The 15818-nt window shown below is 38.7% G+C and overlaps 3 protein-coding genes across 3 annotated transcripts; all 3 read left to right on the top strand.

Moving 5' to 3' along the window:
- Positions 1-6: 6 nt before the first annotated feature.
- LOC147847658 (uncharacterized) lies at positions 7-5213 on the top strand. The gene is made up of 6 exons (XM_087338958.1): positions 7-90; positions 181-316; positions 399-615; positions 745-1074; positions 1174-1853; positions 4199-5213. The coding sequence occupies exons 3-6, from the start codon at positions 435-437 to the stop codon at positions 4946-4948; spliced, it is 1941 nt and encodes a 646-aa protein (XP_087195084.1). The 5' UTR covers positions 7-90; positions 181-316; positions 399-434; the 3' UTR covers positions 4949-5213.
- A 2640-nt stretch (positions 5214-7853) lies between these two features.
- Positions 7854-9805, top strand: LOC147847657 (mitochondrial import receptor subunit TOM40-1-like). Its single transcript, XM_087338960.1, has 2 exons — positions 7854-8368; positions 9667-9805. The coding sequence occupies exons 1-2, from the start codon at positions 8209-8211 to the stop codon at positions 9795-9797; spliced, it is 291 nt and encodes a 96-aa protein (XP_087195086.1). The 5' UTR covers positions 7854-8208; the 3' UTR covers positions 9798-9805.
- Positions 9806-9814: 9 nt separating this feature from the next.
- LOC147847656 (mitochondrial import receptor subunit TOM40-1-like) lies at positions 9815-11809 on the top strand. The gene is made up of 9 exons (XM_087338959.1): positions 9815-9934; positions 10023-10118; positions 10382-10432; positions 10509-10574; positions 10771-10872; positions 10967-11035; positions 11168-11251; positions 11339-11434; positions 11522-11809. The coding sequence occupies exons 1-9, from the start codon at positions 9842-9844 to the stop codon at positions 11579-11581; spliced, it is 717 nt and encodes a 238-aa protein (XP_087195085.1). The 5' UTR covers positions 9815-9841; the 3' UTR covers positions 11582-11809.
- Positions 11810-15818: the final 4009 nt, after the last annotated feature.

The following is a 15818-nucleotide window of genomic DNA, read 5'->3' as shown; positions in this document are numbered from 1 at the left end:
AGCATCCCATGCCATTTCTTCGACTCGGGGCACAAAGATAAAAAGCAAATCATCCGATTCCCTTAAAAAAAGTACCTCTACATTACCCAAGTAAGTTGCGATGCCCAGTATGATCTCTGTATTTATTCAAGGATTGTTTTTTTTCTCTCTGATTGAGTATATTGCTGTGGCCATATGAAGGCCTGTTGGTCAAGCCAGCTCACCTTCAAATGTCATCAGTATTGAGGCTGCAGGGTCAGGTGGATACCAACTTGAAAGTCGTGGCAATGAGCCCTCAATATCTACTGCTTGGGGTGGGCAACGGTCCAATCAAGAAGTGAGAATATGCTGAATATTTTGCAAGTTATCTTGGCCTATTATTTCTGTTGTTTTGACATGGAAACTTCATGTTGGAGTAGGTGATTAGCTTTACACAAATACAGCTTGAAGAAGCAATGAAGCCATTCCGACTTGAAGGACATTTTCCTGATCAATCACACATTCCTGAAAGGGCCCCGGTGCTACTAGACACAGGGGTACCCCATATTGTTGTATCTGGGTCTGAGAAATCAACTATTCCAATCAACGTTCCTGGGTCCATAAGTTCATTGTTGGCAGGAGAGAAGATCCAATTTGGTGCGTTCCATTTTCTTAATTCAAATGTTTGGTGCCGTTCATTTTGTTATTTTTCTGTTATGATGGGAATTTCACTGAAGTTGAGTCATTTGCGCTTTCATGATGCATTTTCTCTTTTACTCTTGGCAGGTGCAGTCACCTCCTCGCCACCTATTCCATCGAGTTCTCCATTGTCTCCGCTTTCAAATGCCCAAATGATGGAACTCAGGTCAGAGACATCTCGTGTTTCACACTTTCTTGAATCAGACGGGGAAACTGTATTTACTGCTAAAGAGAAGCATGGAGGAGTCCATGATAGTTTTCAAGTAAAAGTTATAGATTTGGAGGCAGAAGCAGAAGCTGCTGCTTCTGCGGTTGCAGTAGCTGCTATCAGTAATGAAGATGTGATCCAAAGTCATTCTGTTCTGGGTAGTGGTGGTATTAATGGAGATGACACTCATTCCATTCCTACAACTTCTGGTCAGTGATATGCGAATTCTCCCTCTAGTCGAATTGCTTGTAGTCACAGAAAATTTTCTAAAATAATGAAATGTGTTATTGCATCTTATAATTTTACAGGACTAAGACCAGTTGTTATCCAAGCCCTGAACAATGGTTCAAATGAAAATCCTATTTCGGTTTCTCTCCCTGCTGATTTACTGGTTGAAATGCCACCACCACTGTATCAAGCTTCTACCATCAGCCTTCCTGCTTCTTCGGGAGTAATGCTGCAGTCTTTGCCAGGTGGGGCTCCTCCCTATCCCTGTTTAGAGATGGGTCCGATGCTAGGTGGGCCAATCTTTACCTATGGTCCACGTGAAGATGCATCTTTTGCTTCAATGGACACAGGTCTTGCAGGATGGCAGCAGAGACATTTAGGAACACCAGATTCTTTTTATGGTACGTCACCTTTCATGAATCCAGCAGGTCTCTCTGGCATTCAAGGACACCCACACATGGTGGTTTATGCCAATCCATTCACACCAGTAGGACAATTTGGACAGCTTGGGGTGGGTTTCATGGGGGCAACGTATCACCCTAGCAAGCAACCAGATTGGACACATATCCCAATGCCATCTTCATCTTCAGGAGCTTTGGGTCTGAATGATGGAGAAATTAATGCTGGAATGATGGCTTCACGCCACACTAATGGGGTTTCAAATCCTAATGCGCCCCAGCAATTGTCTGTCCCAGGACCCTCCATTATGCCACTTTCCACCCAAAGTGTCTTTGAGGCTGGTCTTTCTGCACCTTTCCAGGTACTAGCCATTTCATGATATTTTTTCTTGTGCATTCTGCTGTTAGATAAAGATATGCTGCATCCTTTTTCTATCAATTTATGGCTTTCCAGCCAGTTGGTGCTCCTACCAGAAAAAAAAATAGTTTTGAAAACTTCAACATGAGCAATCAATGCTAAGCATGCCCTATTATGTCAGGGGCTTCTTGAATCTAGGTTCATCCATACCAAATTTCATAACCAGAGCATAATTGCATCTATTGGCGCTGGCCTCTGAACCATTCCCAAATACACATGCATACAGAAGTACACATATGCTTGCACACACACGTATATACTTCAGAGGTTTTCATGCAAGTTGACATTGAGGCATTATATAATAAGACATATCTGCATCCTAATTCATGAATTGAGAAAACGCATATTTGGATCCGGCTTCTCTTGCTCATAGTAAATATTTGAAGCCAATTTCTATAATTATGCCAATTTTGGGTAGTTGACTGATTATTCATGATAATTAAGTATCTGATCTGAGTACTGAAAATTCAACTATTTTTGTTTAAGTATCTGGTTGTTGTTTCCTTGTGACAGCCTTCTTTGCTGTAACTATGGTGAATTTGTGCCTGTATGCCATTGTGTGGAAACGGAATAGCCATTCCTTGTCAAATTCATCAATCCAAGCACTGAATGAAACTCACCAAGTGTCCATATGAATACATTGCTCTAGCTTCTCTTGCCATTATTTTTCATTACTTGAAGAAAGAAGGAAACACAGATGTATTAATGTCTTCTAAGAGGCCAAAATGGCCTATAAGGCTAAACAAGAGATTACATCTTTAAGTGTTGTCTGGTCTTTGAGGACAACAAATCGAAATAAATAAATGTTACTAAATAAAAAAAAGTAAATAAGATTAAATAAGAGGTCTCCGAAGTGAGGGGAGCACCTGTGATTGCAGGAGATAATGGCCTTTATCTGTTGATGACAAGGGTGGCGAGATCATGGTGCATGGGGTTGGGGCTTTTTTGCACAACAAACTGCTATTGCCCAATCTATTGTCACCCCTTTGTTATGTCTTGGTCGGGAGCCCATTTTCGTAGCCCTTGATTGGCTTGTAGCATAAGTAGGAGTGATGGGGCTAAAGAAAATTGTGATTGTTCTTTGTTGATGAGCTTGTGTGGCCATACTGTTGTCCATCAACAATTTTTCCCTGTGTCTCTTGAGATCTAGCAAGAAAAAAGCCCCAAGTACTGTTGGTCTTCACATTCCATTGCCTTGCATAGTGGGCCAAAGCGATGTTTAAAGAGGCAATGATATCTCCCTCTTATTTCATAAAAAATACTACAGTGACAAACATAGGGTTCTTCAGATTCCACTCTTTGATGACAATTGGCAAATTCTTTCTTCTGGAGGTATTCATGCATATCTGCCTGCCTCAATCTCTAACTGATCTGACGAAGTTCGCCGCATCCCTATCACAATGCATGTCCACAATTTGTGAAGGCCAGCAGCTAGATGACTGGACCAAGATTGGTCAGGTTTTTTGGGATGAGAATGTGTATGCTTCCATAATTAGTAACAGGGAGTTGTTTTGGTATGTAAGTCTACTTCCATTGTACATACCGAGTAGTACTTGATACTATACTTACTGGATCTGGGTTAAGTCGAAAATTGTTTGAGCTGCTGCTCAGGGAATTTCTGGCTTATGTTTTAGATTTAGAGATTTCTCAGTCTAAATTCATTTGGATGGTAAGTCAATTCCCTTAAAAAATGTGAACAGGCTTTCCAATTAATTCCTCAAAGCCTCATATTTGTCTAGTTTATTTTAAAGTATCATATAGGAGCTGACAAGCACTTGCCCCTCCTTAAAATAACTGTGAATTTGTTCTGGTTTGTCAACAAATGAATTATCCTTATACACAATGTCATACTTCTTTTTGGACAGATTAGCAGTGACCTATTTTCATCAGCTAGGGATGAAAACTTTTGAAATGATTGAAACGTTTAGTTAGAACACTTACCTTTTGGAAAACAGAATTTTTTGTGTATTTGAAAAGATGACCAATCGAGTTACAAATATTGGGGATCATCACCTATGAACATGGGCATGAAGAACTGTCACATTCTTAGGACAACGTGGATTTGTTTCTTTACTAAGTCACAATTAATTTATTTTAGTATTTGAGTGAGGTTATCATCAAAATTATAATCGATAAGAAATGATCCATTTAAATTCATTTTGCAGTATCACATTCATTTGTTTTTCTTACAATTCTTCAGTAATTGATTTGGTTCACGTGCTTATCATCAAGAAATGTTTTTTTTATTGTTCCTAAATTATTAACAAATGGGTGGGTTGATTTTTACAGTCTCATTGGTCCAAAGCGCCTGCTCCACCAGTTTCCAGTATGGCCATTTCAGGTTCAGCTCAGACAGGTTCTGCCGTCGGATCTACCCTCGACCTCACCCAGCCTCATCTTTCAAGGGTTGTTCAGAACCAGATGGGGCATATAGCTCACCTCATGGATGTGAGTAGTGGCTTTAATGAGCTACCTGTTTTAAAACCTGTAGCAAGGAGCTCCTTCTCATCTTCTGATGCCACTCCACAATTTCCAGACGAGCTTGGCCTTGGAGAGACTCCGGCTACTACTCCCTCGGGAAACTCTCTTCTCCTAAATGATTTGGGTGTGGAGGGCTCCATTTCAGTTGGGAGTTCGGCTGGCAAGCTTGGTAGACAAAACCGTCGTGCTCCTCGTCCCCCTCATGGTGGAAAAGGTGGTTTGAATGTAACCTCAGAACATGATCAGATAGAGTTTCAAAAACATCACAGTAAGAATAGCTCTATTCGGATGGGACCTCCTTCGGCCGGACGTGCAAGTCCTCCTATACCATTTCCAGATACGAGAGCAAGGATATCTCAACAGAATACAGCAACTACAGATAGTGTGAGAACAGAGTGGTTGGGTGGCAATCAGAGAAGAGGAACGTCAGGGAGATTTGTGTCTGATAGAGTGAGCTCTGGACAATCTTCTAAAGTGAAACAAATCTATGTCCCCAAATCAACGACTTCAGCATCAACAAAGCTGGGTGCAATAGCTGATTCTGCATACAGGTTATAGAAGAAAAGCTGGGTGCAAAAACCTTGCTTCTGCCTACACATGTGATGGAAGAAAGTTGGGTGTGTTAGTTGGTTCTACCTGCAAATTATAAAAGAAAGTTTGTTCTAAAGCTGAGATTCAGCTTACAGGTTGTAGGATAGGTTTTGTGGCTTTTTCCTTTACATAAAGCATGGCAGTGCTCTCTCTAGGTGGTAGCAGTTTGTTCTCCTTTTCCTTTTGTACACTTGTTGTTACAATAGTCATATATTCGGAAGGATTATTGTCATTCTTTCTCATTGTTATAGCGAGCGATGAAGATTCTCGAACAGAAGGCGAACTTGCATTATATATTTGAGGTGTGCACTGAGGAGATAATCCTTGAAATTTTCTTCTTTAGCTCATTTTTTTGCGAATATGCATTATTTTTTCAAGATTATAGTTTCTATTTGTGCATGTGTTTGCCATGCACACTGAATCCGGAGCGGAGTGAAAATAAATTGAACCACGTATGTGAAGGTTCTCTCTCTCTAAGCACTGAAATGAAAAGCAGATTAACTGTAAATGAAGGCATTGTGGTGTAAGGCCATGGACCTCCTCACCGTAAACTGCAAAGGTAACCATAAAGCCTAAAGCTGCATATGAGTCCGTCACATAAAGTCATCGAAAGAGAAGTATCTCCTGAGACCAATCTTTCTATTTAATTACTTTGGCTTTAATATAAGGATGAAATTTGGGTACATTTATTTCCTCGTGGTGCGGTGGGCACATGTTCGGTTATTGTAATGTCAGTGTATCAGTGTTTTTCCATGATTTAACATGTATGTCAATCAGTGTAAATTAAAGTGAGGCAATCATTGTATGATGAAATGATTGACATGTCAAGTTTTAATTTGGGGGTAAACTACTAGAAATTTTGAGCAAATGGTAAGACAAGAATGTGAATCTTGATGTTTTCTAAATATTTGGATCAAATATCATGGTTTATTAGTCTCCGGTTAAAGAATGGAGCAAAGTGCATTTGCAGATATATAATATTTCTATTATAGTAACATTTGTAAGGCGAGATAAAATGAAAGCGCATGATGTCCTTAGTATTTTTGTCATTGTGTAGATTCTTATTTAATTGTATTATGGTACATGAATAATGATAAATGACAATTAGCTAGAACTAGAAGGCAGAAAAACTAGAGGGACTCAAGAAAGGTGATTATGCTAGTGTTGTGATGTGGTGTGGCCAAAGGTAGAAAGTGGGAAAATGAAGGGTGAATGCGTGTGGGTAAAGGAGGGGTGTGGGGGGGGAGGCAATGGTTTATGAAGAGATCTTCAAAGCATAAAAGATTTGTTAGTGCAACACTGTTGGAGGAATATGCATTGAATGCAAAGGGTGTGCCTCCTCGTGTAAAAGGGGGGGTGGAGGGCACATTTTAGGGCTGAGAGGATTTTGGGCGTTCTAGTCTACTGTGAGCTCTTATGCTTTCTTTGTTTTCTTCGCCTTCGACATCTTCAGTGTTTAGAAATTGAGCTAGTACACTGGTCGCATGAAGAGAGAATGGAGTGGCTTGAGAACACTACCCCAAATCGTGACATTGAAGCCATTAGTGGTAGCAATGGTCTCGATGGCTCACTCATCTTGTCTTCATTGGAAGATTAATCCTTCTACTCTTTTTCCTTCTTCCTTTGTTGCTTAGTTAGTGGTTGGCATTACCACTACCTTTGTAATCGCCAACCGTTACTAATGTAAGCCATGTGATATAAAGGGTTTCTCTTTTGGTTAATCAAACGATTGTAATTCGAAACAAGGCTTTTGGTCATAATCTTGTGTTTTCGTTTCTTAATATTGTGACTATTGCTTTAATTGCTTGCCCACATTGTGATTATTATGTTAATCGCATGTCCTACTCTAAGCTCATGTGGTAACCATGGCCTATCTGCAAAGAGAGAGGGAGAGAGGAAAGGCCAAAACATGCCTCTCCCTTCAACTCTAGGCTCCCCTCGAGTTTGAGCTTAGTTCAACTCTGGGCTCTGTTCGACTCCAAGCTTTGTTCGACTTTGATGTCTATTCGAGTTTGAGCTCCCTTCGCGTTCGAGCTCCCATTGAGTCTAAGCTAACTTTGAGTTTAAGCTCCCTTCGACTCTGAGTTGCCTTCGAGTCTAGGCTCCTTTCAAGTCTGAGCTCCCTTTGACTCTATGCTCCCTTTGAGTCTAAGCTCTCTTCGACCCTGGGCTCTGTTTGACTTTGCACTCTGTTAGAGTCTAAGCTCCCTTTGAGTCCAAGGATCCTCCCTAGTCCAAGACCCACGTGCGTTATCGCGACACCGGTTGTTTTAAGTGATCATACTTGTATATTAATTTCTACGAACATGGTGAATTAATCGAAGTGCAAGGCAAATGGACTCTTTATATACTCTTAATACGTTGGACGAGTATATTAGTTGGTGTGAACAAGGTGAGCTTATCACTAGATGAGGACCTAGACCAAGGCCAAGAGTAAGACCAAGGTCAAGGTCAAGGTCAAGGTCAAGTCCAAGAGTAAGACCAAGGTCAAGGAGAAGGCCAAGTTGAAGAGTAAGACCAAGGTCAAGGTCAAGGCCAAGAGTAAGACCAAGGTCAAGGTAAAGGTCAAGGCCAAGGCAACACCAAGGCCAAGGCCGAGACCTAGACCAAGACCAAAGTCAAGACCATGATCATGCTCGAGACAACCAGCACAACCATGATCATGCTCGAGATCACAAGCACAACCATGATAATGATCGGGACCTTGACCAGGGCCACAATCATGACCACAAGCAGGACCTTGACCGGGACCACGATGAAGACAAGGAGAGAGAGATAGAGATAGATAGAGAGAGAGAGATAGATAGAGAGAGAGAGAGAGAGAGAAGAGAGAGAGAGAGAGTGCACAAGCAAAACAGCAAAATGATGGAGCTTTTCTGATGATGATGATGATGAAGAAGAAGAAGTTTTCATAAAACCCCTGCAATCTCTCAGAGGCAGCTGTGAGTGGAAAGAAGAAGTGGGAAGGAAGGAAGGAAGGAAGGAAGGAAGGAAGAGCAGACAGGCAGACAGAGAGAGAGAGCAAGGAAGAGAGAAGGACGAAGGATAAGGAAGGAAGAGAGAGGTTGCTAGAAGGAAGACAGCAGTGAGGCAGACTGAAAGAAAGAAGGATTAGGAAGGAAGAAAGAAGGAAGGAAGGAAGAAATACAAACAGATAGAAGAAGACGAAGGAGGGGGACAGAAAGATAGAAGGAAGGAAAGAAGGAAGGAAGGAAGAAGAAGGAAGAATGGGAGGTATTCTGAGCTTTGCCCTTCCATCTCCATCTCCTCCTCTTGTTACAGAAGAAGAGAAAGGAAACCATGAAGAAGAAAACGAAGTGGAGAAAACGGACTGGCTTGCTCTCCCTTGCCCTGTTTCCTATGATGAAATTCAGCGGGAAGTCTACAGTGAGTATCTGTCTATCTTCTCTTCTCTGGTATTCTGTTTCACTTGTTTCATTTTATCTGGCTTCTCGTCAGCATGTTTATAATGCCTTTATATATAAGGTAGTAGATATAGCACATTGAGCTTTGTACAGAGGTTTTGAATGCATTTGATGCATTAGTCAAAACCTGAGTTTCATTTCCCATGGCTAATGTGGGGGTTTCAGCTGAAAATAAAGAAAATTTGTTCCATATCTAGATGAAAGGACTTGGTTAGCATTTGAAACAATGGAGAGTCAATTTTGGAAGGGAGTTGATTCTATCTATATCTAGTTCTCAGTGGGCCATGATCTTTAGCTGCCGAAGTTTTGAATAATAGATAGCTTCAGAATGTTCCGAGGAAGAGTTGTTTTACACAAGTGCAAGGTTTAGAGCTTTTCCATAGCTAGAAGACAACTCGATGTTGTAAGAAATTTTTCACTAGGAGTGGTTCATTTAGCTCAAGTTAATAACTGGTTGTTTTTGTTCTTCGTGGCCTTCCAATAATAAGTGCACGTAAAAAGTAATAAATGTTTGTTAGAGATCTCTGCATGTGCTGCTAAACACTGAAAGTATATAACATTAGGAAATGTTGAACATTGTGGAACCTCTGCCCCAATATAATTGAAGTCAAGGTTTTCCCTCTATCTTCCTATCGACTTTGGAATTCCGGGTTTAGATTAAGAAAACATTGTCAGACACGGAGTTTCTCATTGTAGAAAGATGGTGTTACTTTACAGTGGATATGTTTAGAATTTTACTGGATGATTTGATTACTTTTATCTATCAAAGTATGGAAAATGATTATTTCATTCATATATTTTTTTTACTTCATTGGGTGCATTTTCGGCATCTGTTATGTGCACAAATTACATTATTTAGAAGTTCAGATTTAAGCATAAGGTATGTGTTAGGCCACACTCACATGTGGATGTCTTTGTATGTGCAAAAGTATATCAATGGAAATGTGTATGGACACAAGGATTAGGTCGTTCATTTATATGTAAAAAGCTAGCTACCTGTATATTTACATTCCTTCATTTCATTCCCATTTATCCAGATTGTGTGCATGAATACAAATCCATCCACATGCAAACGGACCTACCAAACCAATATTATTGACTTCCAAATTTGTTTTATGCATGTACATCTATACTCGTTGATTGAAGTTTACAATTATGTTTCAGTTTTTGAATTTCATGTATATGGAAAACTGTTAATAGAGAGATTATATGCTACTGATATTTGAGATACTGATCATGTGGTGCTTTATTGTCCTCCAGTGTCCTTGAAACCAGACCTTTTTGAAGGCTTGAAATTTGACTTTACCAAGCCTCTCACTCCAAAATTCTCATTGAGTCACAGGCAAGTCAATTCTAGTTTTCTTTTTATGAAATTTATTTGTAAATTTTAAATCTAAACTACCACATTGTTGTTTTTCTTTCTTTAAGTCTCTCAATGGGAGTCTTGGAGGTGCCATCACAAACTAATGAAATATTCAAAGTACCAACTTCACAATATGAGTTTGGAGCCAATTTTCTAGATTCAAAAGTAAGCATATCTTTTTTTATTTCTATCTGGTCATTATCTTAAATGTGCCATGTGAATCAATTGCCATGATTCCTCTATCATCAATCAGTGCATGCTTATCGGGCGTCTGTTCACGGATGGAAGACTGACTGCTAGAATGAAGTATGATTTCACAGAGAGGTTGTCAGTCAAAATGAATGCTCAGGTATGTATGGATATTGTCTAATTTGTGTATATTACTGGAATAAAGGTAAAAAAAATAAGTTTTATACGTTTAGATTTTGCTACATATGTGGGTCCTGTGTATTCATTCTATGTAATGTGGCCTACCTACGAATGTCTCATCAGGTAAATCTCAATTTGGATAGTATATTTCTTCTTCATTAAAATATGATTACATCCAATTATTTGATATTGCAAATTCATATTTGTCTGGCTGGCCATTGAATAAGTTTGGTCGATTTCCAGTTGACTAATGAACCACATTACTCGCATGGAATGCTCAATGTTGATTTCAAGGTATCGGTTTTTCCACTGATATTTTCAATGAATTCAAACATATATTTTCTGAAACTTTTCTTTTTTATTGAGCTAGGGAAATGATTTTCGAACCCAAGTACAGCTGGGAAATAATGCTTTCTATGGAGCCAATTATATTCAGGTGTTGTCTAATCTTTGTGTCATATGCATACAAATTTGGTCACACTTAATGCATGATTAGAACTGAAATTTATACCTGGGATGGATATATACATTTATTTATGCCATGGGTCTGCCAAATAGTTACATTTATATTTGAGAAGAGTATCAATGTGTGTTTCAACATTGGTGTTGAATTTTGTATTTTCTTTATGCAGAGCATCTCTCCCCATATAGCTTTAGGAGGAGAAATATTTTGGTTGGGCCATCAAAGAAAATCTGGGCTTGGTATTTCAGGGAGATACAACACAGACAAGATAGTATGATCAGATCAGCATTTTCTACTTGTTTTTTCCCATATATTTTCCTTTGTAGTAAATATCTAATTATCTCACTGTTCTCATAAAATTAAAGGTAGCAACATGTCAGCTTGCAAACTCTGGTCTGGTCTCTATGAGCTACTTTCAAAGAGTCTCAGAGAAGGTATACTCTCGTCTGCTGCAGCTAAATTTTTTCTTATTGTCAATGAAAATTCTCCATAATTATTTAATCTTTCTCTGTTCAGAAATGTTAATAATAATAATGTGTTATTCATATTCTTATATCTGGTGGCAGGTTGCACTTGCGACTGATTTTCTTTACAATGCATCCACTAGAGAAGCCGTTTGTAGCTTGGGATATGATTACTTGATGCGTCATGTAAGTTGAACAATAAACAAAATAAATAGTTAATCTTCTGCCTACAATAGAAGTTTTTAGATGGTTTGATGTTTTATCAATAAACAGTGTCGTGTAAGAGGACGGATTGACAGCAATGGACGTGTTGCAACTTATTTGGAGGAGAGGCTAAATTTAGGGGTTAACTTTATTCTCTCTGCTGAGGTTGTAAACAGAAGCATTTTTTTGTGTTTTTTCAGCCAAGTAAAATGCTTGAAATTTTAAAATTTGGGGTTTTTTCTTTATTTGCAGATTGATCATTGGAAGAAAGATTATAAGTTCGGCTTTGGGATGACTGTTGGAGAGCTTTGATGATAAATGTTCATTGATTGTGTTTTTATTGCTCTTATTGTTTTAAGCCACATCGTTGTGAATGTGGTCAATTTTTTGTTCGAGACAAATATGATACAATTGATCATTGAGAGGTTACAATGGAGGTCCGAGAGTTGACTCAATGGATACCAGTATATATCTTTTGCAATAGTAAGGTCTGCGCCTCAGTTTTGAATGCTTTTTAGCAATCAGGATTCATGAGTTCTTGATGAGTGCAAAAAAATCTTGAATAAAAAAAGGGTCTATGAATGATCTTCCAATCTAAGGATGAATCACGGATTTGTTGTTATTGTTTTTTGTTCTTTTGTGTCTAATCCACCAACTAACTTTAATGTTCCTGTTGAACCTCCCTTTGATAAGCATTAAGAAAAGATGGTAGCATTCTTATTATTATTTCTGTGATTCTAAATCTGCATGTGTAATAACATGGAATCTCCTTCCCTTTCTATCGGATTGGAAACGCTTTTTCTGTTGTACAGAAAGTATTGTGTGTGGTCTAGATATCAATGAATATGGCATTTTTCCAGTTACTCAGTAATTTTTAGAGATATTTGATTTGCTTTCTCTTTGAGCAGTTATGCTATGATTATGAAATGCATATGGAGGAAAACTTATGTATAGAGAACAAGATGTATATCTTCCATAATTTTGATCCTTGTTGCCTTAATGAAGAATGTGAAATACATATCTAAGTATATATGACTTGTGCTTTGGAAAATGTTGAACATGTGAAGCACATATATGCAATGTGGTACCATTTAACATGTTCGTCGTGCTAGAATCTAGTGTTGCATATATTCCTGATCTAATGATATCTTTGTTGTTAGAACTCAATCTGTTCTTAAATAACATTTCCTTCTTGTTAGAACTTGATTCATACTTGGCATTCTATTGATGGATATGTATGAAACTTACTCCACGTGCCTTTGTAAATGGAATAACATTGCTAGATGGAATAAGAAGCCTTGGAAAAATGACTTCACTTGAATCATACGTATGAATTGTGTTGACATGTATACGACAATTTGGTATATGTCTTATTGAGAAACCCTTTTGACCTTGTGTTTCTTACTATTCAATGCACATATATTGAAATATAGGTATTCATTCTAGAATATTGAAGGTGAAAGAAATTTGGTAAGCTTTGATTCTTGCTGTTTCAAAATGCTCAGTCTAAGTTTATAGACAACCAAGTAAATAATAACTTATTACAAAGTGTTATTTAATGGGCTATCATTATAGTTTAAGAGGTTAAAATTTTAGGGGAAAAACAAAAAACTATCAACCTATTTAGCTTTATCATTGTTTTTTACTTTTAATATTAGCCCATGAAAAACCTTCAATTAGTTCTCATAGTATTGTTATTGGGGGTTAAATCAACTGATGGAAACATAAAATTTATATTGAAGTCCCATTGGTTGATTGAATTTAGGTAAGGTCATCAAAAGGGGAGGCCATTGATGACCGGAGGTGGAGATTGAGAAATGGAAATAAAGACTATTGATTGAGAACCATGTATTGTCTCTTTTGTTATGTGTGCTTACCCTTGTATATTGAACGTCTTCTTGTCTCATCTTGTTTACTTCATATGTTGAACCTTATGGTGTCTCATTTATTTCTATTCATATGTAACATCCTTTGTTGGTGGTTCAAACATTTAGTTTGGATATAGATGAGAAATCAGAGGGGCCTAAAAAAATAGAAGAAGATTGTGGAATTGTGTGGACAACATCGGAGGTTCTAATATCTAAGACAAAGTAGGGTGAGGCTCTATAGCTCTTTGAGAAAAGATAATTGTAACTCAATAATTCAGGACGAGATGTCATAGATGGTGGATATGATTCATTGGCGCCCAACCCACTTCTAGACAAGAGGGGATTGGTCCTGACAATCTTTGTTCAAGAAGTGGAGGCGAAGGGTGAATCATGCCATTGAGTTGGGTCGATGTTATATTACCCCAAGGAGGTTATGTTGGTTGGGCTGGAAAGGAGTGTACAGAAGAGGAGTGGGCGGGGCCCACGCCCCCTGCCCCTGGTGCGAAACAGAGGCAAACATGTTCTATGGGCAGAGAGAGCAAGCAGGTCCGATCTGATCTTACACGAGTTTGAGGAGCACAGGTGTACGCCTATCCGAGCAAGAGTTAGTTTGCTCTCCTTCCATTTCCATAGGCCTCGCCGGAGAAATCGAATTTCTTGTGTAGAAGAAAGAAGATACATACATATATTTATATACATACATACATACATACATACATACATATACATACATACATACAGACATATTATATATATATATACATACATACATACATACATACATACATACATATATATATATATATAGCGAGAGAGAGAGAGAGAGAGAGAGAGAGAGAGAGATTATGATGATGATGATTTATGATGATGAAGTGTAGTTTGGTTCTTCAGAAGGAGATAAAAGTGGTGAGGGACTACTCCTTTCTGAGGATAGACAGAGAGAGCCAGAGGCAAGACAGAGTTGCAGAGTTGCAGAGATGCTGCCCACAAGCTCCATCCCCCAGTACCTCAGGCCAATCACAAAGGTAAAAAGCTTCCCCTTCCCCTTCCCCTTCCCCTTCTGTTGATGGGTGATTGCAGAGTTCTGAACTCCCCATCTCTTGTATTTGTAACTACTACCTTTTGGGATTGAGGAGGGTTAAAAAAACGTTCACAGCATTAAGGAATTCAAGACAGATAAGAAGATCAATGGATGACGACGACGACGACGACGACGACCGTGTTTGAAGCAAAAGATAAAAGAAAAAGATAGATAAATATATGGTGAAATAAGATACATAAAACGAAACTCATAGGAAATAAATGTACCAATAACCCTTGTAAAATGCATATGAAGGCTTTATTATGCTATGGTACAAATAACTTTGGTTGGATTGGAAGAATGGATTTTTCCCTGCTTTTCACATATTTGGAGTGACCACAGAAGGTCTATTCACATCTGAAATACATATAATTCCAAATCTCGTTAGGCATTTGAACCTCTCCACTGTCTGAGTTCAAACCCAAATTTTTGGGGAGAGGAGAGGTTACACTTCACAAGTGAATGCATGTGCCTTTATCAACCCTATGAATCACGATGGCCTTTTCTCAGTGACTGATTGTAACACTAAAAGTTTGGTCAAGCTCCACAAACTACTGTGCAATAGCTTAAGCAGCCTTTGGAGATGTTTCCAACCAAGAAAGAAAGAAAGAAAGAAAGAAATGTTAAAGGCCAAAATGGCCTATAAGACCAACCAACTAATGGCCTATAAGACTAAGCAACTAAGTCTTGTCTGGTCTTTGAGAACAACAAATCAAAATATATAAATGTTACTAAGTTAAAAGGAAGAAGAAGTCAATAAGATAAAAAGAGAACAAAGAATCTTGTTATTGGTACATGTAAGATTCTCAAGTCAGATATATTGTAATTTTTGTCTTCGAAAAATCTCTAGCATAGGTTGATCCAAAATGGAGAGGTCTCTGAAGCGAGGGAAGCACTTGCGATGGCGGTAGATAATGGCCTTTATCTGTTGATGACAAGGGTGGGGAGATTGCGGTTCATGGGATGGGGCTCTACGTACACAACAAATTGCTATTGCCTGATCTATTGTAACCCCTTTGTTATGTTCTGGTGGGCAGCCCATTTGTGTAGCCCTTGATTGACTTGTAGGATGAGTAGTGATGATGGGGCTAAAGAAAGTTGTGGTTATTCTTTGTTGATGCGCTTGTGTGGTTGTACTATTTTCCTTCAACAACTTTTCCCATTATCTCTTGAGTTTTAGCAAGAAAAGTCTCAAGCACTGTTGGTCCTCGTATTCCATTACCTTGTGTAGTGCGCCAAATCTTGGTTCAAAGAGGCAATGGTATCTCCCTCTTTTCATAAAAAACACTATAGTGGCAAACATAGTGTTCTTCAGATTCCATTCCCTGATGACACAATTGATTGGTACTTTCTTCTAGAGGTATACGTGCATATCTGCCTACCTCAATCTTTAACTGATGTGATGAAGTTCGCAGCTGCCCTACCACATTGCACAATGCATAATATAGATGCATGTTTATATAAGATGGCCTGCTGATGAATCCATCCTCCAATGTGTGTAAAAAGTGTCTTCATACCAATTGATATGTTAGGGCTGATGAGGAGAGAGAGAGAGAGAGGAAGACTACACAGAGGAGAGAGAAAGAGGGAGGGAGACTAC

Source organism: Azolla caroliniana, unplaced genomic scaffold (genome assembly GCF_043228905.1).
Source record: "Azolla caroliniana isolate FFs.n. ecotype wild unplaced genomic scaffold, voAzoCaro1.0.p SCAF_777, whole genome shotgun sequence".
Lineage (NCBI taxonomy): Eukaryota > Viridiplantae > Streptophyta > Polypodiopsida > Salviniales > Salviniaceae > Azolla > Azolla caroliniana.
Note: the sequence above shows the minus strand (reverse complement) of the source record. Positions and strands in the feature narration are given on the sequence as shown.

Excerpts from the sequence above, each read along its gene's own strand:
- LOC147847657 (XM_087338960.1), top strand. The coding sequence starts at position 8,209 with ATGGGAGGTATTCTGAGCTTTGCCCTTCCATCTCCATCTCCTCCTCTT. Across the intron at positions 8,369-9,666 it reads AATTCAGCGGGAAGTCTACA|TGTCCTTGAAACCAGACCTT; the intron begins GTGAGTATCTGT and ends ATTGTCCTCCAG.
- LOC147847656 (XM_087338959.1), top strand. The coding sequence starts at position 9,842 with ATGGGAGTCTTGGAGGTGCCATCACAAACTAATGAAATATTCAAAGTA. Across the intron at positions 10,433-10,508 it reads TGCTCAATGTTGATTTCAAG|GGAAATGATTTTCGAACCCA; the intron begins GTATCGGTTTTT and ends TTATTGAGCTAG. Across the intron at positions 11,036-11,167 it reads TTCAAAGAGTCTCAGAGAAG|GTTGCACTTGCGACTGATTT; the intron begins GTATACTCTCGT and ends ATCTGGTGGCAG.
- LOC147847658 (XM_087338958.1), top strand. The coding sequence starts at position 435 with ATGAAGCCATTCCGACTTGAAGGACATTTTCCTGATCAATCACACATT. Across the intron at positions 616-744 it reads AGGAGAGAAGATCCAATTTG|GTGCAGTCACCTCCTCGCCA; the intron begins GTGCGTTCCATT and ends TACTCTTGGCAG. Across the intron at positions 1,854-4,198 it reads GTCTTTCTGCACCTTTCCAG|TCTCATTGGTCCAAAGCGCC; the intron begins GTACTAGCCATT and ends TGATTTTTACAG.